Source organism: Gossypium hirsutum, chromosome A01 (assembly GCF_007990345.1).
Source record: "Gossypium hirsutum isolate 1008001.06 chromosome A01, Gossypium_hirsutum_v2.1, whole genome shotgun sequence".
NCBI lineage: Eukaryota > Viridiplantae > Streptophyta > Magnoliopsida > Malvales > Malvaceae > Gossypium > Gossypium hirsutum.
In genome coordinates, this window is record NC_053424.1 from 2,556,078 (window position 1) to 2,579,867 (window position 23,790).

General features: G+C 32.9%; 6 protein-coding genes across 10 annotated transcripts; 2 read left to right on the top strand and 4 right to left on the bottom strand.

Annotated features, from left to right (window-relative positions):
• Window positions 1–105: 105 nt before the first annotated feature.
• LOC121203373 (transcription termination factor MTERF15, mitochondrial) lies at window positions 106–1,798 on the bottom strand. The gene has a single exon (XM_041118000.1). The coding sequence runs from the start codon at window positions 1,796–1,798 to the stop codon at window positions 647–649; it is 1,152 nt and encodes a 383-aa protein (XP_040973934.1). The 3' UTR covers window positions 106–646.
• Window positions 1,799–3,048: 1,250 nt separating this feature from the next.
• Window positions 3,049–4,456, bottom strand: LOC107936120 (transcription termination factor MTERF8, chloroplastic-like). The gene has a single exon (XM_016868785.2). The coding sequence runs from the start codon at window positions 4,454–4,456 to the stop codon at window positions 3,305–3,307; it is 1,152 nt and encodes a 383-aa protein (XP_016724274.2). The 3' UTR covers window positions 3,049–3,304.
• A 1,283-nt stretch (window positions 4,457–5,739) lies between these two features.
• Window positions 5,740–7,249, bottom strand: LOC121232293 (transcription termination factor MTERF6, chloroplastic/mitochondrial). The gene has a single exon (XM_041118009.1). It carries the CDS (start codon window positions 7,111–7,113, stop codon window positions 5,944–5,946), a length of 1,170 nt encoding a protein of 389 aa, XP_040973943.1. The 5' UTR covers window positions 7,114–7,249; the 3' UTR covers window positions 5,740–5,943.
• Window positions 7,250–8,354: 1,105 nt separating this feature from the next.
• Window positions 8,355–13,762, bottom strand: LOC121232295 (cullin-1). Of its 2 annotated transcripts, none has more exons than XM_041118013.1 (20): window positions 13,605–13,762; window positions 13,086–13,240; window positions 12,858–12,957; window positions 12,170–12,355; window positions 12,033–12,080; window positions 11,734–11,937; window positions 11,570–11,647; window positions 11,366–11,455; window positions 11,197–11,277; window positions 10,993–11,055; window positions 10,872–10,907; window positions 10,710–10,796; window positions 10,473–10,622; window positions 10,336–10,391; window positions 10,129–10,249; window positions 9,854–10,015; window positions 9,575–9,718; window positions 9,272–9,490; window positions 9,026–9,193; window positions 8,355–8,930 (listed from the first exon to the last, which is right to left on the bottom strand). In XM_041118013.1, the coding sequence occupies exons 2-20, from the start codon at window positions 13,223–13,225 to the stop codon at window positions 8,829–8,831; spliced, it is 2,235 nt and encodes a 744-aa protein (XP_040973947.1). In that variant the 5' UTR covers window positions 13,226–13,240; window positions 13,605–13,762; the 3' UTR covers window positions 8,355–8,828. The 2 variants fall into 2 exon arrangements, with proteins under 2 accessions (XP_040973947.1, XP_040973951.1); XM_041118017.1 differs by having other exon boundaries at window positions 13,504–13,729.
• Window positions 13,763–16,823: 3,061 nt separating this feature from the next.
• LOC121202881 (60S ribosome subunit biogenesis protein NIP7 homolog) lies at window positions 16,824–19,728 on the top strand. Of its 4 annotated transcripts, none has more exons than XM_041118029.1 (2): window positions 16,824–17,500; window positions 19,370–19,728. In XM_041118029.1, the coding sequence occupies exon 1, from the start codon at window positions 16,914–16,916 to the stop codon at window positions 17,493–17,495; it is 582 nt and encodes a 193-aa protein (XP_040973963.1). In that variant the 5' UTR covers window positions 16,824–16,913; the 3' UTR covers window positions 17,496–17,500; window positions 19,370–19,728. The 4 variants fall into 4 exon arrangements, with proteins under 4 accessions (XP_040973963.1, XP_040973973.1, XP_040973975.1 ...); XM_041118039.1 differs by lacking the exon at window positions 19,370–19,728 and adding an exon at window positions 18,023–18,319; XM_041118041.1 differs by lacking the exon at window positions 19,370–19,728 and adding an exon at window positions 18,010–18,319 and having other exon boundaries at window positions 16,845–17,500.
• Window positions 19,729–22,779: 3,051 nt separating this feature from the next.
• Window positions 22,780–23,378, top strand: LOC121232309 (flowering-promoting factor 1-like protein 3). Its single transcript, XM_041118049.1, has one exon. It carries the CDS (start codon window positions 22,837–22,839, stop codon window positions 23,173–23,175), a length of 339 nt encoding a protein of 112 aa, XP_040973983.1. The 5' UTR covers window positions 22,780–22,836; the 3' UTR covers window positions 23,176–23,378.
• The last annotated feature ends 412 nt before the right edge of the window (window positions 23,379–23,790 follow it).

Sequence of the window (23,790 nt, forward strand, 5' to 3'; positions counted from 1 at the left end):
AAACCCAAACTTCTCGAACCTCACTTCTTAGGTGACTACATGAATCAATTGAACTAAATTCCACGGACCGTTTAGATGCAAAAAGAACAAGGATAATAATAAGGATGCAAATGAAACTCATTTCACACTTTCATTTAGAGAAAGAAAGAATAACAAAGTTGGCAAATGGAACTCATTACACTATTGCAAATGCTAAAATTCGAGCCCTGGACTAACTGGATGCCATCTCATAAGAGTGACTATATGAACCAACTGAGTTAAGCTTCGGGTTCAACTTTGTATCAAAGACACTAATTCGAGACCGTGTAGATGCAAAAAGAAAAGGACACTAATACAGCTGTGAGTAAAACTCATTACACTATTGCACTTCAAACCAATGAGACTTGAACAGCAAGTCAAGCAAAATGTTGAGCTTAAGGTTCATCAATGGAAGAAAAGAATACAGCTACAGAAACAAAGGCTGCTTCTGTTGACAAATTCCAACTACAAGAAGTTTCAGACAAAAGTAATGAACTGAAACAAGGCAACGGGACACCAAAAAAAAAAAATCTAAATGTTAACGTGCAAAAAGTAATTCCTTTGGTCGTCATGGGCAACATGGCACATCCTACAAAATAAAAATGCTGCAGCCTATGCTAACTCACTTCTAATTTTTTTCTGAAATCTTACGTTTTTCTTTGTAAAGCTTCAGGAAATTGGGTGCTTTGTTTACAAAACGGTCAACAAACATCCTAATGAACACCTTTTCCGATGTGTCAAACAATACGGACAATTTTAAGTCCTTAACCAAACCTAGTGATAACAATTCTCGAGCAAATAAAGCCCTTGGGACAATCCTCTTCTCTAAGCTTTGACTGAAAATACTCGGTTGTTTAGCAACCAGATTCGAATGATAGCCCATTTTGTTCACGAGAAAGTCCATTATAGCCATGATCTTATCCTCTGAAGCAGTAACACACGACGGATACCTTTGAAAAGCTTCACGAATCTCTTGGTCCGACCAACCCCATCTCCTATATACATCAAATTTCTTCTCTAGTGTGGATTTGCTCATTGATCTCAAAGCAATAACCGCAGCAAGAAACTTCTTCGTTGAAGAATCAATCCCTATTCCTTTGACTTCCTCCACAATCTCCTTAAGTCGAACCGGACTATACAAAAATTTTCGAGGATGACGGTAAAGCAGCATAAGGATATTCGATTCAGGGACTCCAATTCCTCTCAAAACATTCATATTCGGATACAAATATGACTTGGAATCACGGACAAGAATACCAGCAAATCGTTTTATAGCCTTGATAGTCTTATCATCGGATTGAAACAAGTCTCTCAGTATATTAAACGAGGGTATAATTTGTTTCTTTAAACTAGATTTCAGTAGATGAGGATAGCTACTCAAGAGTTTAGCAAGCTCAGGCCTTGAAAAACCTATAGAGTAAAGAAACTCTAATTTGGGCAAAAGGGTTTTCTTAGTATCAGAAAGAAGAAACCTTGGCTGTTTTTTGATGAGATTTGCGATTTGGGTTTGTGAAAACCCATGATTTTCCAGGAAAACAATCAGAGAATCAGGCTTTTCAGGGGTTTCAAAATAAACAAAATTTGAAACCCGAGAAGCCATTTCTGTGGAGAACCCACATTTATTTATAAGGTATGAAACCGTAAATGAGGGTCCATTTGAGCTATTGGAGAATAATCTAAGACCAATTGGTCGTTTAAAGATTAAAAGATTGGAACTCTGAGAGGCTGCAATGGTTTGCCTCACATGAACAAAACTAGTTCTAATGATGAAATAAAACATTGGAGTTGGAGCTCAAAAATCTCACAGACTAACCTCTTGACGTGTCCTAAAGATGAAATCTGATTTTTTTTCCCGGCAGAAAATGAGTGAACTGAAACTCAGTACCGGCGCCGGTGAAACCTCCAAAAACCTCGAATGGTAATTTTCTTGTTCAGTGTCAAAGGCTTTTAGCCCAACTTGTTTTATGCTCCAAAAGAAATATATAGGATTAATTTCACTAAACATCCTTAAACTATGACACATATTTTAAATTGGTTCATAAACTTCAAAATATATTAATTGAATTCTTAAAATACCAATATCATTTCAGTCAGAATTTTTTTTTCAGTCCTCCATTAGATTGAACATTAATTAACAACTCGAATATAACTTGGAACGTATATAAAATAAATGGATCGAATTATAAATTATGTAAAGTATCACTTGAACTACTTGAACTATTTAGATATGATGTGTTAAAAAAAAATTATTCTAATTTTTAAAGATATGATCTGCTTTTCTAACAAATTGGATCCAAATTATGTATATAATAAATACACATGTTTACCATTTAATTCACCTATTTTAACTTGATGGAATAACTAGATAATGACACGTAACATGTCTCGTGTACGTTATGCTGATGCACAATGTCCTATTTTTAAAATTAAAAATGAATGAAATTTTTAACAGAATGATTAGTTTGCTCTTTAATCAAAGATACAAGGATTAATTCTATTCATTTTTTTAGTAAAGAAAGTAAAATACAATCCGACTATATTTTTAGTTCTTATGCTTGTTTGGTGGCTGACCCAAAACAATTTTTTTATGCCTTTTGATTCTTTTTACCAAAACAAATGATGAAAGAGGATCTAAACAAAAGCAAATACCAAAATTTTTGAGCAATGATAAAGCCCAAGAATATGAAGAAAAGATTGAAGATCCTAAAGATTCGAACCCGAACTTCTTGAATGACACTTCTTAAAGGTGATTGTATGAATCAAATGAGTTTAATCCCGCATTCAGTTTCATAACTCTTTATCGAATGACACGAGACCATTTAGATGCAAAAAGGAACAAGGACAGTAATAAGGTTGCAAATGAAACTCATTTCACACTTGCATTTAGAGAAACAAAGTTTAACAAAGTTGGCAAATGCGAAAATATGAGCCCCAAACTTGCTGGACATCCTAAGAGTGACTGTATGAATCAACTGAGCTAAGCTCCGAGTATAGCTGTTTATCAAAGACACTAATCTGAGACTGTTTAGATGAAAAAAGAAACACACTTAAGTTTCATCAAAAGTCATTACAATATTGCATTTCAAACCAAGGAGACTCAAATAAACAACAAAGCAAGCAAAATGTTGAGCTTAAAGGTTCATCAATGGAAGAAAAGAATACAGCTAAAATAACATTGCCGGTTCGTTCCATTGACAAATTTGAACTACAATGAAATGCGTTCAATGTAATTCCTTTAGTCCTAATCTGCAAGTTAGCACATACTACAAAATACTAATGTTGCAGCCTATACTAACTCTTTTTTTTTTTCTGAAGCATTGAGCCTTTCTTTGTATAGCTTCAACAGGTCGGGTGCTTTGTTTACGAAACGGTCAACAAACACCTTCTCCGATGAGTGAAACAATACAGACAATTTAAAGTCAGTAACCAAACCTTGTGATAACAATTCTCGAGCAAACAAAGCCCTCGGGACAATCCTCTTCTCTAAGCTCTGCCTTAAAATACTCGATTGTTTGGCAATGAGAGTCGAACTATAGCCCATTTTGTTCACCAGAAAATCCATTACGGCCATGATCTTATCCTCAGAAACTGCCATACACATAGGATACCTTTGAAAAGCTTCATGAATCTCTTGGTCCGACCAACCCCATCTCCTATATACATCAAATTTCTTCTCTAGAGTGGATTTGCTCATTGAACTCAAAGCAATAACCACATCAACGAACTTCTTCGTCGAAGAATCGAACCCCATTCTTTTAACTTCCTCCACAATCTCCTTAAGCCGAACCTGATCATACAAAAGCGGTCTAGGCTGATGGTTAAGCAGCATAAGGATATTCGATTCCGGGACTCCAATTCCTCTCAAAAGATTCATATTGGGAATTAAATTCCTCTCAAAATCATACACAAAAATAGCACCATATCGTTTTATAGTCTTAATAGCCTTATCATCAGACTGAAACAAGTTCCTCAGTAAATTAAACGAAGGGATAATTTGTTTCTTTAAACTACATATCAACACTGCAGGATAGCTAGTCAAGATTTTAGTAAGCTCAGGCCTTGAAAAACCTATAGAGTAAAAAAACTCCAATTTCGGCAAAAGGGTTTTCTCAGTATCATAAATAAGCAATCTTGGCCTTCTTTTGATGAGATTTAAGATTTGGGTTTTCGAAAACCCATGATTTTCCAGGAAAGCAAACAGAGAATCAGGCCTTTCAGGTGTTTCGAAATGAACATATTTTGAAGCAAATGAAGCAAATTCTGGGGTGAACCCACATTTGTTCATGAGGTATGAAACTGTAAACGAGTTTTGATTTGAGGTATTGGAGAAGAATCTAAGAGTAGTTGATGTTTTAATGATTGAAAGATTGAAACTTTGAGGGCATGCCATGGCTTGCCTCCCATGAAGAAAACTAGTTCTAAAGATGGAATAAAACATGGGAATCCAAACTCAAATTGAACTCACCAGCCTCTTTTATGTGACCCCAAAGATAGAATCAGAAATTTCCGCCAGAGAATGGGAGATGTGAAGCTCACTGCCGGCACCGGCTAAACCTCCCAAACCCTCCGATGGTGTATTCCTTGTCCGTTTTTAGGGATATATACTTCAGATATAAATTTAGGTTAAACTACAACTTTAGTCACTTGGGTTTTGATTATCAAACTTTAAAAAATTAGGTAAAATGGTATTTTTAGTACCTCTCAATTTCAATATTGAGCAAAATGGTCAATCATAGCAATTTAATCACTATCAATTTTGAGAGTGAGCAAATGTTAATATTATTAGGCAATTGTATAATTTTATTGGTATAATAATAAATTTAGCCCTTAAAATTTATAAATTTTAACAATTTGATCTTGATTTAATAAATTTAGCCAGCAACAGTTACACATTTTTGTCAATTTGGATCTAATTTAATAAATTTAGCTCGCAACAATTCACATTTTTTTCTACATTTACACAATATATAAACATTAAGATTTAATTTTGTTACTATACCGATCAAAATTATGCATAATTAACAAAAAAAAACTTTAACAAAAGTGAATAATTATCTATAGTTGCTCACTTTAAAACTAATAGTGACCAAACTGCTCTACTTTTTTTAAGAGGGATTAATTTGCTCTATCAAAATTGAAAGGGACCAAAAAAAAATTTATCCAAAAATTGTAATATGATCATTTGTTTATGTTATGGTACCGGTAACCGAGTCAATTGATGTTAATGGTACAACGACAATATGAGATTGCCTTAAAGTTAAATGATCAAAACGTAATTGATGTAATTGAACATAATTTACCCCATTTTTTTATTGATCTTTGTTGTGGAATACCACTAAACCAATCCCCCAGAATAAAAGCAAAATAGAGCCCAAGAACGAGGAAAAAGTGAAAGCTTCAAGAATGTCACTTTTCAAGAGTGATTGTAGGAATCAACTGAGCTAAATTCCGGGTTCAGATTCAGCTTTGTAACTCTTTAACAAATGACATGAGACAATTTAGATGCAAAAAGAACAAGGACACTAGATCAAATGCTAATTCGAGATGCCATCTCATAACGGTGACGGTATGAACCAACCAAGCTAAACTCCAAGTTCAGCTTCATATCAAAGATACTAGTTCGAGATCATTTTAGACACTAATAAGGCTGCAAATTAAACTCATTACAGTGTTGCACTTCAAACCAAGGAGATTTAAATAAAAATCAAAGCAAACAAAATGTTGAGCTTAAAGTTTCATCAATGGAAGAAAAGAATACAGCTAAAATAACATGGCTGGTTCCATTGACAATTTCGAACTACAACGAGTTTTACTGTTTCAAACCAAATTAATGAACTGAAACCAGGCAACATGAAACGAAAAGAATCCAAATCATAAGGCGCCAAAAGTAATTCCTATGGTCCAATGCTAATGCTGCAGCCTATGCTAACTCACTTCTAATGTTTGTTTTTTTTCTGAAATCTTAAGTTTTTCTTTGTAAAGCTTCAAGAGATCGGGTGCTTTGTTTACGAAACGGTCAACAAACATCCTAATGAACACCTTTTCCGATGTGTCAAACAATACAGACAATTTTAAGTCATTAATCAAACCTTGTGATAACAATTCTCGAGCAAACAGAGCCCTTGGGACAATATTCTTCCTGAAGCTCTGCCTTAAAATACTCGGTTGTTTGGCAATAAGAGTCGAACTGTAGCCCATTTTGTTCACGAGAAAATCCATTATAGCCATGACCTTATCCTCCGAAACTGTCATACACAGCGGATGCCTCCGGAAAGCTTCGTGAATCTCTTGGTCAGACCAACCCCATCTCCTATAAACATCAAACTTCTTCTCTAGTGTGGATTTGGTCATTGATTTCAAAGCAATAACCACACTGAGAAACATCTTCGTTGAAGAATCAAACCCCATTCTTTCGGCTTCCTCCACAATCTCCTTAAGCCGAACCGGATTATACAAAAGTGATCTAGGCTGACGGTTAAGCAGCACAAGGATATTCGATTCGGGGACTCCAATTCCGCTCAAAACATTCATATTCGGATACAAATACGACTCCAAATCGTACACAAGAATAGGGGTAAATCGTTTTATAGCCTTAATAGCCTTATCATCAGAGTGAAACAAGTTCCTCAGTAAATTAAAATTAGGGATAATTTGGTTCTTTAAACTATGCATCAACAATGTAGGATAGCTACTCAAGATTTTAGCAAGCTCTGGCCTTGAAAAACCTAAGGAGTGAAGATACTCTATTTTGGGCAAAAGAGTTTTCTCAGTATCACAAACAAGCAACCTTGGCCTTTTTTTTATGAGATTTAAGATTTGGGTCTTCGAAAACCCATGATTTTCCAGGAAAACAAACAGAGAGTCAGGCCTTTCAGGTGTTTCGAAATGAACATATTTTGAAGCAAATGAAGCCAATTCTGTGGAGAACCCACATTTGTTTATAAGGTATGAAACTGTAAATGAGTGTCCATTTGAGCTAATGGAGATGAATCGAAGACTAGTTGACATTTTAATGAATGAAAGATTGAAACTTTGAGAGGCTGCCATGGCTTGCCTCCCATGAAGAAGACTAGTTCTAAAGATCGAATAAAACATGGGAATTCCCAAAATCTCACTCACTAACCTCTTTTATGTCACCCCAGAGATAGAATCTGACTTTTCCGGCAGAGAATGGGAGAACCGAAGTTCACTGCCGGCGCCGGTTAAACCTCCAAAATCCCCCAATGGTTTTTTCCATTTGCAATTATATAGCTCAAAATATTTAGGATAAGGTCACTCAATTATTAATATGTTTATGATTTAGGCACTCAACTTCAAAAAGTTATAAATAATCACTAAACTATTCTAAAGTTTTTATTTAAGTTATTTGTTGTTAAGGCTTTTTTGTTTTTTAAGTCTAGCTAGCAAGCTCCAAGTGATAATTTGACAATCAGTAGAGTGAATCAGTACTCATCAATAAGTAGAACAAGATACTTTATATCGAGGTTGATCTGACAGTTAGTGTTAGAGAAAACTTTTGAGTCGTTTAATAATTATTTTGTAACTTTTTAAAGTTAAGTAATCAAAATATAAATTTACTAGTAGTTTAGTAACTTTGGGTGTAATTTACCTATATATAAATTTAAGCTAAACTACAAGTTTAGTCAATTAATTATGCTTTAGATTATATTTTGATTATTAAACTTTAGAAAATTACAATATAATTACTAATGTTATCGATTTATTAAGGTGTTGTTAACAATTTTTTTTTCTGTCATTTTCACATGAACTTTCCCTTTTTATTTTATTTTTCTCTTTTCTTCTTCTTCTCCTTAAGCCCTAAAGCTCGAGCATGAAATATTGCAACGCCTAGAGGCGAACGTAAGGGATAGACATAGGCATTTCGACCAACCCCAGAAAATCCATTGTGGCCATGATCTTATCCTCAAAAAGTGTCATACACATAGGATGCCTTTGAAAAGCTTCACGAATCTCTTGCTCCGACCAACCCCATCTCCTACAAGCATCAAACTTTCCTCTCTAGCGTGGATTTGATCATTGCTCGTTACCATTGCACTAAATATTTGATCTATACTAAAATTATAATTGTTGCTATGAGAATTCAACGAGGAGATATGATGAGAGTTGGTAACAGTTCGCCTTTGAAGAGCGAAGAGCCGTCGTGAGAGGTCTTTAAGTATTAAAGAGAAGAAGAGGAGCGAGAGAACAAGGTGAATAAGAGAAGAGAGGTTTGGAGAGTCTCCCCTTGCTATTTGAGAAAGCTTATATACATGAGACAATAGGGATGCTCCTTATCAATTACAGGCTAATTATAAAAGCATAAAATGCTGGTTGCATTAAGGAAAAAAGGCAGTCCTAATATTTCAACAAATTTACAATCATAATGAAGCTTAAGTATACAAAACTTAAAACTTACACATCTTCTCCCCTTTTACAGGAACAATGGGGGGAATGGGGGAGCAAAACAAACAAGCATCAAACTGAAGTCATGAAATGTACTCTGTTTTTTGCAGAAACATGAAACCAGATACTAGATGGTCCCCTGCTGCACCAGACCATATTGTGGGATCGATTACAAATTTTCTGGGTTGGTTTCGGAATTTTACAACTTGACCAAACCTGGCTCTTACTGTACAAGCATCTAGCGCATCTCAGCTCCTGCTAAGCAAAATCACCAAAAGGACTCATCCGGTGGCATCTCGTTATGTTTATATGCCATTTTCACCACGGACTGACTATGTCTAGCTGTTTCGTGCATTTGCAGCAGCAAAATAGCTATCACTTCATGATGATAATGTCCATAGCCCGCATCATGCCAAGTACCTGAACGTATTGGGGTTATCTTTGTCCCTCTCAAGATAGTCTCGTGTAATCAAGTCCTCAATTCGCTTCTTGATCACCTTGAAATCAGGCTGCAATAATGAAATTTTGATTAGCACAACCACAGAAAGCAAGGAAGTAACAACAGCAGACATGTGTGCTAGTAGGAAAAGAGTCTGAAACGAACCTTGAACATGCGGCCTAACTGCTCGACACACTCCATAACCAACTGCTGGTGACCTAGAACTTTCCGACTCTTCATGATGCGTACAATCGAGGCATCAATGGCATACCGTCTATCCTTGTCAACATCTTCAATTACTTTCTTCTTCTCATCCACAGGGGGAAGAGGAATCTGAATGATAAACAAAGAAATCCATTAGAAGATATTATGTAAGTCAGAATATTGGTTGGTTTATTTGTTAAAAAGCACCTTGATCCTCCTCATTTTATCGGTAAACTTGGAGTTGAACTCGAACTGATCAGTGGAGGAGATGGTTTTTGTGCTTGGTTCCTTGTTCAGAATTTTATATTTAGCACATGACAACGAGTGCAAAAGTCTAACAACGTCATCATCAGTTAAGTTCAACTGTATCATGATCTCCGAATAGCTCAGTCTATCGGAGGAATTGAATAGCAGTAAGGCAGAAGCCTAAAGACCATGAAGACTTCGTGTTAGCCAAAAAATATTATAAAGGAAAACAAAGACTAGAAATAATCCTTTTGGCCATATCACCTGATATGTCGTGACAATCAACTCCACTGTTTTTGGTTCAAACTTCCCAATAAGGTTACAAGTACCCAAAGAATATATCCAAGTAAGTTTCCTGTGTTTCGTTTTTGTCTGATAGAAGTCCCTGAAAACTTCAACACACTTAATCTAAAAAGGTTTTTAGGGGAAAAGAAGGAAGAAAAAAAAGAAAGAAACCGAAGTTAGTGGCTTCAGGTAAACTTAAACTTACAAGTAGCAATACAAAAATGAAAAACGAATTGTTTGCCGCAATTATATGTATACCATCTCAGCAGGAAGGTTGAGATCAAAAGACTTGTAACTTGGCCAGAAACCAGTAGTCAAAACAGTTACTGTCAAATCGATCCCCGGATTTGCATGTGGATTATTGCTCAAATACTCCTCAAAATTTGTCTGGTTTTCCCTTGCTAATGTTAAATCTGTCACCTAAAACAACAGAAAAGCATTTGACAAAAAGATCTACACAAGAAGTTAAGAACATTTGGAAATAAGAATAGAAAGTGGCTTTCGGTGCACAAATGATAATAACGGAAACCGACCATTCCTTCCATCTTTGAGGTGAACTGGCCGCCACACTGCTGTTTCAGCTTTGTCAATATACTTCTCTCATGGTCATCATTAGCACTCTTGTCGAAAAGAAGCCTTCGAGCGAGTTTTTTCCTACCAATAATAATTCACAAAAACAAAATTAGTTGAATATTCTCGAGCTAAATGAATTGTATTTTCAAATAAAGTGCAACATATACCGGTAGAATTCCGCAAACAAGTCCTTGTCACTAATATAAGCAAGTAGCTTCACAACCTAAAAAGAACAAGATTATATGATGTTAAGTGAAATAGGTCCTAAAATGTATATAGAACACTGTGGAAGGGCACAAGAAACCTTTTCGAGTGTTTCTTCGATGGCTTCATCACTCAATTTCTCACTTCCACCTTTCTTGAGAATATTATCACAAAAGGTAGCAAGTAGCTCCGCACTTGAGCTTCCGGCAACACCCTTGTTACAAAAGGCTTCAAAAGCCTCTTTGAGAGCCTATGGAAAATAGACAATATTAAGAACAATCTTGAAAACATGGGACTTATTTCAGAACTTATCTTGAAAACACTATCTATTACAGACCTTGTGAAAGAGAGTATGATTTTGAAAACAATCATTCACGTATGCTAGGTATTTGTCATGCAACTCAATCACTTTCCTCACGAAAACCTGAAAGCCACAAAAAAAATTAGTTTTCAAACCTTGAAACAGTCTAATGCTACGTAGAACAAATAAAAATTTTACCTGCTCTTGCAGGCCAACCACGTCCCGTTTTTCTGCCTGCTTAAGGTATAAAACATTTTGGTATGATTAGATACAAACATAAATGATATAAAAAAAAAACTTTAAAATGAAAAATCAGAACCTTTTTGGTGCTTGCAGCATCCTCGGCCAGTTTGACCAACGCTGTGCCTTCAGCGGTAACATGCTGGAGTCAAAACAAGACCATAATAGTAAAAGTGTAAAAGAATGAAAATAATACATAGAGGATTATGGAAATAATAAATGATCATCCAATTGAAGTAATTCAAGGTATGTTATATGAGATGACTGCTAAGAAATAGTTAACCTGTTTGAAGGTACTTGACACAGGATCTAACCCTCGAGGAATTTTTGAAAAGAGTCTAAACATTCTTGACAAATCCTCCACCTAGAAAGTTAAATGAGAAAGGTGATCAATGGTTGATTAGCCAATATATCAAGCAACAAAATGAATAACTTGTGCATGCAGCAAGCACCTTGTCGTCTCTGAGCAATGCATGGCATCCAGAGTGCTCTTTATCAAGCAGTCGGTTTGCCCAGACGGAGAGCAACTCATGTTGAACTTTCTATAAAAGATCAAAATAAACAACATTTTGAATAATGTTTAGAATGACCTTCAAGTGTAAGATTATTTCCAATACGAAAGGGCAGATTTATATAGCAAAAAAGCAAATACCAACCTCAAGTAATTTAGGCTCACTACTAGAATGCAAGTAATTTGAGACCCTATCTTTCTCTCGTTTTAAACACTCCTCAGCCTGAAATGAAAAAAGCAAAATGAACCATTAGACACTATCTAAGTGGGCAAATTAAAAGAATAGTATTAACCATATATAATGCATACTTTCAACATATAATCGGGACAAGAATCATCTACAATCCAATTTGCAGCCTTCCTTGAATAATAGGCAGCTGTATCTTTGAGCATAGTAGCCTCAAAGTCATTCTCATAGTAATCCATTTGCCCCATTCCAATTTCAACAAATATATCCAAAACATTCTTCAACAAAGCTCGATCAATCTGCTCACCCTCACGTTCTTGATCAATCTGATTTAAGATCAGGGAGGTTATTACTTGTTACTATTATTTGGCTGAAAAAAAAAACAGGTGCACGATAAATGCGAAGAGAAAACTGAAATTACCAGAGAAATTACTGCATCCCTCACTTTTGCATTTACCTCTTGGTAGACCTTAAACCAGAGAAAATGAGCATATAAGTTCCCAATAACGTATAACGAAGTACAATGTATCATAGCAAATGTATTCAGTCAGCACATACCAACTCTCGGAAACATGTGAGTCCAACTTCATTAAGGGGAGGCAATGACCTCCGAGCAATAAAGTAGCGATCAAGGTAATGAAAGAACCGTGAAAGCCACCTAACCATAACTTTATGGTTAGTCCACCTTTTCACCAGCTCTCTCAACATAAACTCATCATGCTTTTCACGTAAAGATGGAAGTACCTATAAAGGAAATATTTTATGAATTGTATTAGTAGAGAATCAAAAGATAAAAGACATGGCACAACCAAATCTATAATCAACAGGACATGACTTGCTTTGCTACAATGATTTGACTTCAATAAATAGTTTTCCTTAAAATCCTACAACTAGAACTAAAGTACGATTCATCTGCCTCCAAAGCAAGCATATAATATATATATATAGAGAGAGAGAGAGATCATTAAAATGAACGTAACCAATTGGCCCAGATTCAGGGCAGGTTTGGGGTGAGGAGGAGTTGTAAGGTACTTTCTACGCTACCAACAAAAGAGATAGAGAGGCATTTGATTCCTCTGATACAAAAAACTTTCAGCTAGCTTGTGTTTATCGTAAAGTACTTATGTTCGTTACATATTCAGACTTGGGTACGAGAGTATGATCCTTATACCGAAACAACAAGTATCACCATAAGGCACATTATCACTAAGTCCAAACATAAATAATAACAGCAAACATTACTTACCGATGATGTGATGTATTCTTCGAAAGATTCTCGATACTTATCATACAACTGTTGAGAATAGTCGTGAGGCGGCTTTTGGGTACACATATTGTAAATGGTTCTACACATAACAAAGGTCAAGGGCACCAAAAAGAAAATATTCACAACATATGAAAACAGTAATGTCTACAATAATTCCTATAAATAAAACAAAACCAATCAAACAAAAAATGACTTAGGATCGGATACGTATAAAGCATCATATAATCCTCTGAGCTAAATTGAGGCTCTGGCAAGCCTTCAAGAATGTTCTTTAGCTTTGTAATTCCTTTTTGCATAAATTCCCATCCTTGTTCAAGGTCAATCGTTTTCCTCTCATTCATCGTCATCGAAAAAACCCTAACCTGCATCATCAAAGATTCAAATGGCATAATCAGCTAACATTTCAGCTCAGTATCACCAACATTCCACAACCTTTAGCTCAATTAACAAAAACCCCCACAAATTAACAAAAGATTCCTCCATAAAATAACTTAAAAAATCAGGACTTTAAGCGACAGTGCTGTTACTTGAAATAATACCAACATTTTCTCAGCAACCAAACAAGAAATTTAACATTTTTTTTCTGAAACCGTTATTAAATTGAAGTCAATAGACTCAATCTAACCTCAATAAAACGAGAAATTCATCAACTTGAAACCGGAAAAGCAAAATACATGAGAAATCGACAGATACCCTAAAAAGCAAAGAAATAATAAATAAAAACACCTGATAAAAAAATCTTCTAAAGAGGACGAAGATTGAAAGCTGAGTTCCGACAAAGCATTGAAGAAGGAAATGGAGTGTTTTCTTTTTTCCTAAAAGATCCTTTTCACTTTTTTTTCTTTGGTTGTTGTAATTTTTTTTAATTTTATTATTATTTTCACTGCTTCTTGGTTAAAATATATCATATAAGTTGTTGTATTTTTCGAAAATTTAAAATAGTCCATACACTTCCATTTTCAAGAATTTAGTCCCTTGACTTTTCAAATTTCAAAATTCAACTCTAACTACCAACACTATAAATTTTTTTTGTTAGATTTAAGTTCATAACAACTTTATTTTTCAATTATATTGTTGCTAAGTCAGTATTTTTTTATTTCAAAATGTCACACCAAACAAATTTAGTAGTGTTAACTATTTAACCTAAATTTCGAAATTTAAAAAGTAGGAAGATTAAATCCCTATAAATGAAAATACAAAGACTAAATTCTAAATTTTGAAAAAGTATAAGGACTTATGACATACTTTATTTTTTTATACAAGGCCTAAAAGTTCCCAAAATCCCTCTCCAACCCTTAAGAAAAAAAATAAAACGCGTTTAAACTCACGTCCTCCTATGCTGGCAACAATAAAAATTTTCAAATAATTTACTAACCATTTTGTAATTTTTCGAATAGTTTAGTGACTTTAGGTGTAGTTTACCCCAAACCAGACAAACTTTCTTAAGTAATATTCTTTTTATATTCAGTCACCACATATATCTAATTATTTTAAAGTTGAATCAAATTAGATTAGAGAAGCTTACGAGTCAAGTTGAGTTTAGGCTGGGTTTATGCAATGTATCTAGATCAACTTTTCAAATTTAGGCCCAACCCCGCCTAAAAAATAGATTTATTTTTTTGCTCAAGTCTAACCCAATTTAAGATTGATAAATTCAGGCCTAACCCACCCATATTTAATTTTTTAAGTTAGTTTTATTTGAGAGCATGTTTTTTAAATATATAATACACTAAATGCACTAAAAAAATGTCAAAATAAAATATTTCTAACACATTAAAAATTATTTATATTAAAAAACACTACCATAAATATAACAAATATTTTATTATATTAAAAAATATTAATAAATATGATAAATATTTATTGCATTAAAATTTTATATTTTTAGTTGGATAATGAGTTTAATTATTATTGGGTTAATAATTTAATATCAATATCGATATATATAAATAATTATTATTTAACATATATAATTAATATAATTTTTTTATAACATAATATATTTGGGCCAAGCCAGATTCGAGTAAAAAAATACTGCCAAGACTCAACCCATATAGAAAATGGACTTTAAATTTTACCCAATCCCATTTTTTTATCTTCGTATTTTATTCAAACCCTCTCATTTTTTTAGCAAACTTTTAGACTTGGGCAAGTGATCCAACCCATAAGTAGGTTTAGATTGAATCCTAAATGAAAAATAAAAAATAAAAACTCTTATAACCGTGTCTATTTTCGCCTTCTTAAGACTTAAACTTAAGCTTTGTTTATCATTAATGTTGAAAAGTACTTTTTAATCCGAACCATAACTTTTTTAACCTCATTTTTAAACGTGGATTTTATCCCAAACCAAAGCAATAAATATTTTTAGATTTTGGAAAAGTGTTTTTTTAATGTATTTATCTTTTTATCACTCATTAAATTCTATAATTTACAATATCATGTTTAACATGAACATTTCATATTCTCAAAAACACTTATTGACAGCAATGATAAATATAGTTGAATTTTTCAAAAGTATTTTTCCGTAACACTTTTTAACATCAATGATAAACTGGTTATTTATTAGTAAGTCAATTAACAATCTCAACTAGAGATCGATTAAGTTTTAGCTTGATTGGCATCGGTATTGTTGCCAAGGTAAGAGGACATGAGTTTGAGTGAGTTGAAACACATTATCCTACTAATTAAGGGTTGAGGAGAGATTATGACTAGTTCTAACCATTATATAAAAATGAACATATGATAAGAACTTGTAACGAGATTAATGTTTAAAAAAAATTTAAACTAGAAATATAATTCCTAATTCAAATCCGAAAACTCTACCTTATTTATTAAAACCCCACCAAACTCATCCCATTTAAATTCAAAATAATTCTAAAAAATTAATTAAATCTAAAATAACTAAAAATAAAATAAAATTCACCTAACTCGCCAAGTTGTTCCAATTTACAATTTTACAGCAAGCTCAAGTCAACACTTTTATCATCCATTATTAATTACATTGCTAGTCCTTACATTATGCGTAACTCAATTAACTATCTCAATCAGTGTCATCAATCCTAATTCAAATCTAAATTTAATGGAACTCGATTTCGCCTAACTCATCCCATCTAAATTCAAAATAATTCGAACAAAAAATAACTAAATCTAAAACAATTCCAACAAAATAACTCAAATACCTAGCTAAGCAACTTGACCGATTTACAATTTTATACCAGGCTAAATTCAACACTTCCATCATCCATTAATAAATTTTGTTGCTAGTCCTTGCAGTATACGTAAGTTATTGATTTAGTCTCTATATTTGAACTTTATTCTTTTTAATCATTGTATTTTTTTTTTTGGAAATTAAAGTACTAATCCAAACAATAGTAATTACTTGATTATGCTATAAGCAGGGGCAAAATCAAAGGGACTGGCAAGGGTCTTGACCCCCTAAAATAAAAAAATTTCTGTTTAGGCCCTTTAAAAATTTTTAAATTTTAAATTAATAAAGGTAAAATTACATTTTGGCCCCCTAAAAATGACAAAAATTTGATTAAATCCTTAATAAATTATAAAGATATAGACTACTAGAATGGTGAAATTGTATTTTTACTATTGTAAAAGTTACAATTTAATTTCGCCCCCTAACAAAATTTTATGGCTTAGCCCTGGCTATTAGTCTCATACTATGCATAAGTTGAGAATTTAATAATTGTTCTCAATTTTCAATCATTTTTATTTATATACTTTTATTTTTAAAATTTGTAATCACGGCTCAAATGTTAGCCGTTAAATTCATTACCTAAAATAATGTATTTTTTACGAGTATCGTATGGAAATTACAAACTGAAATTTTGAAATTCAAAAGGTACATAACTTAAAAGAGACCAAATTAAAATATAAAAACTGAAACTGAAATTTAAGCATAATATAAGGACTAAAAGAAGAATTTTTAACTTTAATAACCCCTCATCTAAAATCCTACTGAACCATCATTTAAGAACAAAACAAAAAGCCAAATCCTCTGCAAAACCCTAATCAAAAGCAAAGATGAGGCCTCTAGACGAGAAAGAAACCACCGCCGTTTTCGAAAAAATCTTTAAATTCACCGGGAACAACCTGAAGAACATAGTCGAGAACCCATCTCATGAAGGACCCGACAAGGAACCCGGTCGCTATTGTTTCAGGCTACACAAAAACAAGGTCTACTACGTCAGCGACTCCCTCGTCAAACGAGCCACTAACGTCGCCAGAACCAAGCTGGCTTCCATTGGAACCTGCGTAGGTAGGTTCACCCACGGTGGCAACTTCCATCTGACCATCGAATGCTTAAACCTCTTGGCTGCTAACGCCAAGCGCAAGGTTTGGCTGAAACCCACGTCGGAGATGTCGTTTCTTTACGCGAATCACGTTTTGAAAGGTGGGCTAGGGAGGATAACGGAGAGCATTGCGCCTGGTGATGGGGTTGTGGTTTTTTCCATGTCGGATTTGCCTTTGGGGTTTGGGGTTGCGGCGAAGAGTACACAGGATTGTAGGAAATTAGATCCTAATGCCATTGTCGTGCTTCATCAGGCTGATATTGGGGAGTATTTGAGGATGGAGAATCAGCATGAGCAAATAATTGAAGAATAAATCGGGTATTTTTAATATTATTTGTTATCAAATTTGGAATTTTTAGGTTGAATTTTGTTTTAATTTATCTGTTACTGCCTTCTTTAATCTTGTTGAATTTAAGTATTTACTGCTTAATTTGTTATACTATGTCTTGGTTCAAATATTTGATGTAATAGTTTTACTGTATGATTCTTTGGTTTTTCGTTTTCCCTGAAGTATTTATGTATATATTCATATATATTCATAGTTGTTGAAACCGGAGCAGTCATTCGGACCGGGTTTTTCTTGATATATCTATGTATATATTCACATATAATCATAGTTGTTGAAACTGGATGGTCGACCGGAAACAGGCTGGTATATTGGTCTAGAGTAAAAGAGAGAACCGGTTGACTTGTGACCCGGGATACAAAATCGGTCGAGTCAGTGGTCGAATTGGGTTTTATTCATTTTTTTGAAATTTTAGGATTTTTTTAATAATTTATTTAATTGAAATCATGGATATATGCTTCTGTATGTTAATCGGACTCAGGTTCATGTGTCAGATGCAGGTGCGCATTTAATACGGGCGTTCATTTTCCATGTTGAAGTTTGTTCTGAATGTTTGGAGGGTCATATTCTCCTGTCATACCTAGATATGTGTTAGATGTTCTGTTAAATTTTGGGACTTGAAAAACAATGCAAAATAGGAGTAACATAGCTCCGAGAAAATACTAAAGATTTAAAGATGGATTGCGAGATGTTGGTTAATTGAAACAGAAATTTTTGCTTGTAGTGCCTATGTTATGTGTATGACTTGTGTCTCGAAATAGTAGAGTTTTAAAATGTAGCTTGGTATGATAGCTTTTTGTATAACCTGTATTTTATTAGTGAAAGGAATAGGTTTACTGCATGGTTCTTCGTTTTTCTTGAAGTATTTATGTTCAGAACCTATGTTTTGATATAATATAGCGCATCAAGGGTCTTACAAATAGATGAAAAAACGTAGAAGAAATTAAACATACCTACATATTCGCATATAAAACATGCTTATCCCAGTAGTGACATTGGGTTTTATCATTCCTATTGCAATGTATCTGTTGATCTATGCTTTGAGAAAGTTTTATTAAACATGCTTTTATATTAGTCTGAATTTGCGAGTGAATGTTAATTGGTCTTGAGTTTTGAGTGTCAGATACGGGTATGTCTTTGACACCGGTATTCATTTTTTCTTTTTGAAGTTTTTTCTGTACATTTGGAAGATTATATTCTCATGTCATACATAGATTGGTGTTAGACGTTGTATCAACTTTAGGGACTTAAGAAACGAAAATTCGGAGTAACATAGCTCTGAGAAAATACAAAAGAGTTAAAAGATGGATTTCGAGATGCTGGTTAATTGAAACGAGAAATTTTTGCTTGTAGTCAAATTTTTGGAATTGGACCGGCTATTGGTTCTGTGTCTTATCGGTCCAAATCAAATAAATTATTAAAAAATTATAAAACCTGTTCAATTATCTGTTCACCCAATTTTTTAGTTTGGTTCAACTAGTTTGTGGGTTAACCAATTTTTTGCCACTCTCCAGACAGGTACCCTGGCAGGTTTCTGGTCCAACTGGCCGGTCCAGTCCAATTTTGAAAACACTGCTTGTAGTGCTTATGTTATGTCTATGAATTGTGTTTCAAAATCTTAATCAGCTAGGATAATTCAAAATGCAGCTTGGTGTGATAGCTTTGTTCATGCCTCAATACTTTTTTTTCAATAAGGGGTACGGGTAAGGGTTGTCTAGGTTCTTGTGTATTACCATCACTTAACATGATCTTCTGTTTCACATCCCTAATAAGCAGCTATGTTGCTTTCACTTTCCAATTTTCTTAAAGTTCTGTTGTCTAATATTGTGTCCATGACATAGGTACGGGGATACGAGCGTCATCAAACTCAGTGGTGTGCTTATAGCCTCCAATGTCATCTAAGTCAAGTTGATAGTCAATTTTCTCAGTGCTTTTTGTGTACACTAGTGAGGGTATGTGACTGTAATTGAATGGGAAATTATGGCTATTAGCATCTCTGTTACTCGGGTTCTAGTCGGTATTGGGCACGAGTGCTTAACTTTTTAAAAGTTATTTTTTCATATATTTGAAGAATTATATCATATATTAGCGGCTTGAAGACTCAAAATCCGAGGTTAATGCATTTGTTGTCGTCGTTGGGTCAATAATTTATACATTTATAAAGAACATTAATGAATATCAATTATTTGTAAATGGCTAACATCAGTTTTAATTCCGTTATTATTTTCTAAAAACTTTTAAAAATATCATTATTTATTTAATATCTAGTAGTTATATTTTATATGTTTTCTTTTATTAAATTTTGAAATATGGACAATTTAACATAATTTTTGTTTACATTATAGTATCATAAATATATATATTTAATCTTTATGTGATATAATTTGCATAGATATAAAATTGAGTCGATTGGACTTGGCCTTGAATGTTAAAGTCGGAGCTATCATTTTTGAACGATCTTAATTTTTTTATTTAAGCTTATTTTTTTAGTATAATAATATAGTTTTATTTAATATGCATGTAACATATGAAACATCTAACAAATAGTTAATTAATTTTAATTTAGATGAAATTAAATCCACATAATATACATGAATAACATATAAAATTGAATTAAATAAATATAAATCATATAAAATATTAGGAAAAAAAAGTTAATTTAGTTTTATTAAGATAATGTAAGTGAACTTTTTTTTATATTATTTTAGTATATATCGTATACACAACTGCTTGTATTAAGAGGTGATTGTTATTTGAATGAGATAGGATTTTCATTTTTTTTTTCTTTTAGAATTTAGAAGTTTTTTGGCTCGATCAATTTGATTCATTTTAGTCTGAGTTTGCGTTTAGAATTTTTTATTTTGGATAGGCTCGATCAAACTTAGATCATTTTACTACTTAAAATATTTTCTTATTTTGGACGGAATAAATCTTACTTGACCTAATCCATAAACAATTTTAATAAAATTAAGCTCCAATGATTGTGAGCAAGGAGCAAAAGCATCTTTGTTTGTGAATCTAATTTTGGGTTCTAATAAAAATGTTCTTTCCCAGAGATTCTGATGGATATGGTTTTAGGGATTTTGGAAGAATCATCCGATATCTATAATAGAAATTCCTTCATTCTCACTTATCTTAATTGGGTTGACTCCAATTATTAAATATTGTGTTCAAAGCTTGGCTTGAGTGGTCTTGCATAAAGCTATTATAAACAAAATATCAATTTAAGAATAATAAAAAGATTTGCATATTACGAAAAAAGTATGAAATAGAAAGATGAATTTAGAAGATCAAGTTAAATCTTCATCAACGAGAGAGAAAAAAAGATCGAGGAAGAGGGTTTGGAGACCCGCCATTGGTGCGATTGGAGTAGTGGATAAAGGAACATTGTGTGCTATAAAAGCCTAAAATTCCATGCGTCAAGGTTAGGGTTGGTTGGGGTTACTTGGGTGCTAGAATCTAGCCAGCATCTTTAATCTAATTGGTAAGTAATTTGAATAGGTTTATTTATTGTAAAATTTTGAATGTATTAAGTTTTTGTAAGGGATGTACTGTTAAAGTCGTTTGAGATATACATTTAATCAAAATTTAAAGATATTTATAAACTATACCTGAAGTCTTGATCAATCAACTTCAACAAGTTACAAAATAGTCATTTAATTACTCGAAAGTTTTCGTTTAAGTTATTGGATTGTTAAAATTGTCACTGTATGCCCTTTTCCGTTTGCACCGTTGGTATCAATTGAAAGCTCTCATTTTCTCATCTTTTAAGATTTACTTTTTTCATAAAACGACTTTTAAAAGTCACGAATCTATAAACCAAAATTCAAATGGCTTTCTTTTTCTCTGATCTCCAATGTCTACCATCTGACCAGTTTGGATATAAGGTATGTTATTCTACTCATCAGTAGGTACTGTTCCACCGTACTAATTGTAAAAAAACTTAACAATTCAATAACTTAAATAAAAACTTTTAAATAATACAATGACTATTTTATAACTTTTTAAAATTAAATAACTAACTTGTAAACTTACTAATAATCTAAAGACCTTTAATTTAATTTACCCTTTTTATTATCAAAAAAATAGTATTAATCTAAAAGAAAATGTAATAATATGTAGATATATGCAATAATAGTTGAAAATAGATATCGATATTAAAAACAGTTTTCTTTGAACAATCTTATAATATGTTTTGATCATTCCTGACCTATAAATAGAATGATAATACGTTTCAGCGCACTTAAACTCACATCTTTCTACGTTGACAATAATACTCATGCCAATCGAGATAAGACTCAATCGACATTTTTATTAAAACTAATAATATATTACATTTTTATAAAAAAAATAATATATTATATTGCATCATATTCCAAAATTACTTTAATTAGTGAGACAGCATTTATTCATGTAGCATTATATATATATAACTTGAATATTTGACCCACTTTATTTTTCGATGATGCCCCCCAGCCATGGATTCCCCTATCGAATATTAAGAGCATTCTGATAGTATACAATTTCTGTGTTTAAACTCATAATACTATTAAAATTGGAATAATTTTACATAAATTTTATAATAATTATGCATATAAATTTTCGAATTAATATAGATTTTTTTTACATAAATTGATTTTTTTATTTTTAATATATTAATCATAAAAAATTTAAAATATATATGAAACTGCTTTAATTTTTCACTAAAAAAATATAAATATAAAATTGACGTATTAGATTATTTCCAATATTTTTCCAAGAAAAAACAAAAATAAAGACAAATATTCCCATGGTGGGGTTAATTTAAAAGACTTATTATATACAGATAGATATATAAGGATTCCCTTAAATCTTCTTATGCCCACATCCATTGTAGTTGTCCCCATTGCAGCCTTGATCTCAATGCATCCTTAACATCATTTTGATCCATCGAGCTCTAACTCGACTCTATAGTTCTCGAAAAGAGTTATAAATCTTAAATTAATAATACATTAAAAATAATTTCGGGATATATTGAGATATATTGTGAACTTTGATGAACTAAAATAAATGATATTTTCCGTATTGATACGAATCAAGATGCATGAACTCACTCACCCTCACTTTCACTCCCATTTCCTCTTCACTTTTAGGCCCACATTACCATTCCCTATGACTAAACCATCCCATACCTTGTTTCTCTTGTTCTTTCCCTCTCAATCCACCCTTTACAGCTCTCAACTCACCTATATATATACACCCCCTACAAACTACCCCCATTGCCAATACCTTTTCTATAGCTATATCCTCCCCCCTTTTCGATAAACCAATGTCCGGCGTTTGGGTTTTCAAGAACGGCGTTGTTCGTCTCGTCGAAAACCCTGGGGTTGACTCCTTTGATGGAAGCCGTCAGGGTTCCAACACTCGTCGCAAATTGCTTATCCACACTCCATCTAACGAAGCAATCACTTCTTACGCGGTTCTCGAGCATAAGCTATCAATTCTGGGGTGGGAAAGATACTACGATGACCCAGACCTTCTTCAATTCCACAAACGATCCACTATTCATCTGATCTCGCTTCCGAAAGATTTCAGCAAGTTCAAATCCATGCACATGTTTGACATCGTCGTCAAGAACCGTAACATGTTTGAAGTTAGGGATGTGTAGTTCCAATATTCAGTCTTTCGTCATCTTTTCTTCTTCTTTCCTTTGTGTAATTAGGGTTAAAAATAAAACTAATTGCTAAGTATTTAAATTTTTGGTTGCAGATACATTTTCAATGGTTATACTATATGTCTGGATCAATTGTAGTAAAGAGTTGGTATTTAGTATACTACGTAATTATCTTAAATATATTAACTATTTCTTTATTTTCCGATCACCTGGAAGGGACAAAAGAAACATATTGTTTTTTCTTCAACTATTTCTGATCTCTAGTGGACCTCTTAGTAGGGTTCGAACCCAGATGAAGTTCTGACCATCTATCAGAGAAAAAAGAACGAATGGATCTTGTAAGATTTTCAAGAAATGACAATGTACTTTTTTTTTTAATTTCACAAATAACTTTAAAAAATTAACATGTATTTTTGTAATATTTATTTTTTTAATATTTTAATATACCCCTATAAAATACTTACGATAAAATATACTAATACCATACAATAAAGACCCATAATGTCACGTGTTTGAGCCGAAGCATGTCTATCCAATATGTATGGAAGGATAGTGTCTTATTACTCTTTATTTTTCCTCTCAATATGAAATTAATTTCCAAGGAAAATG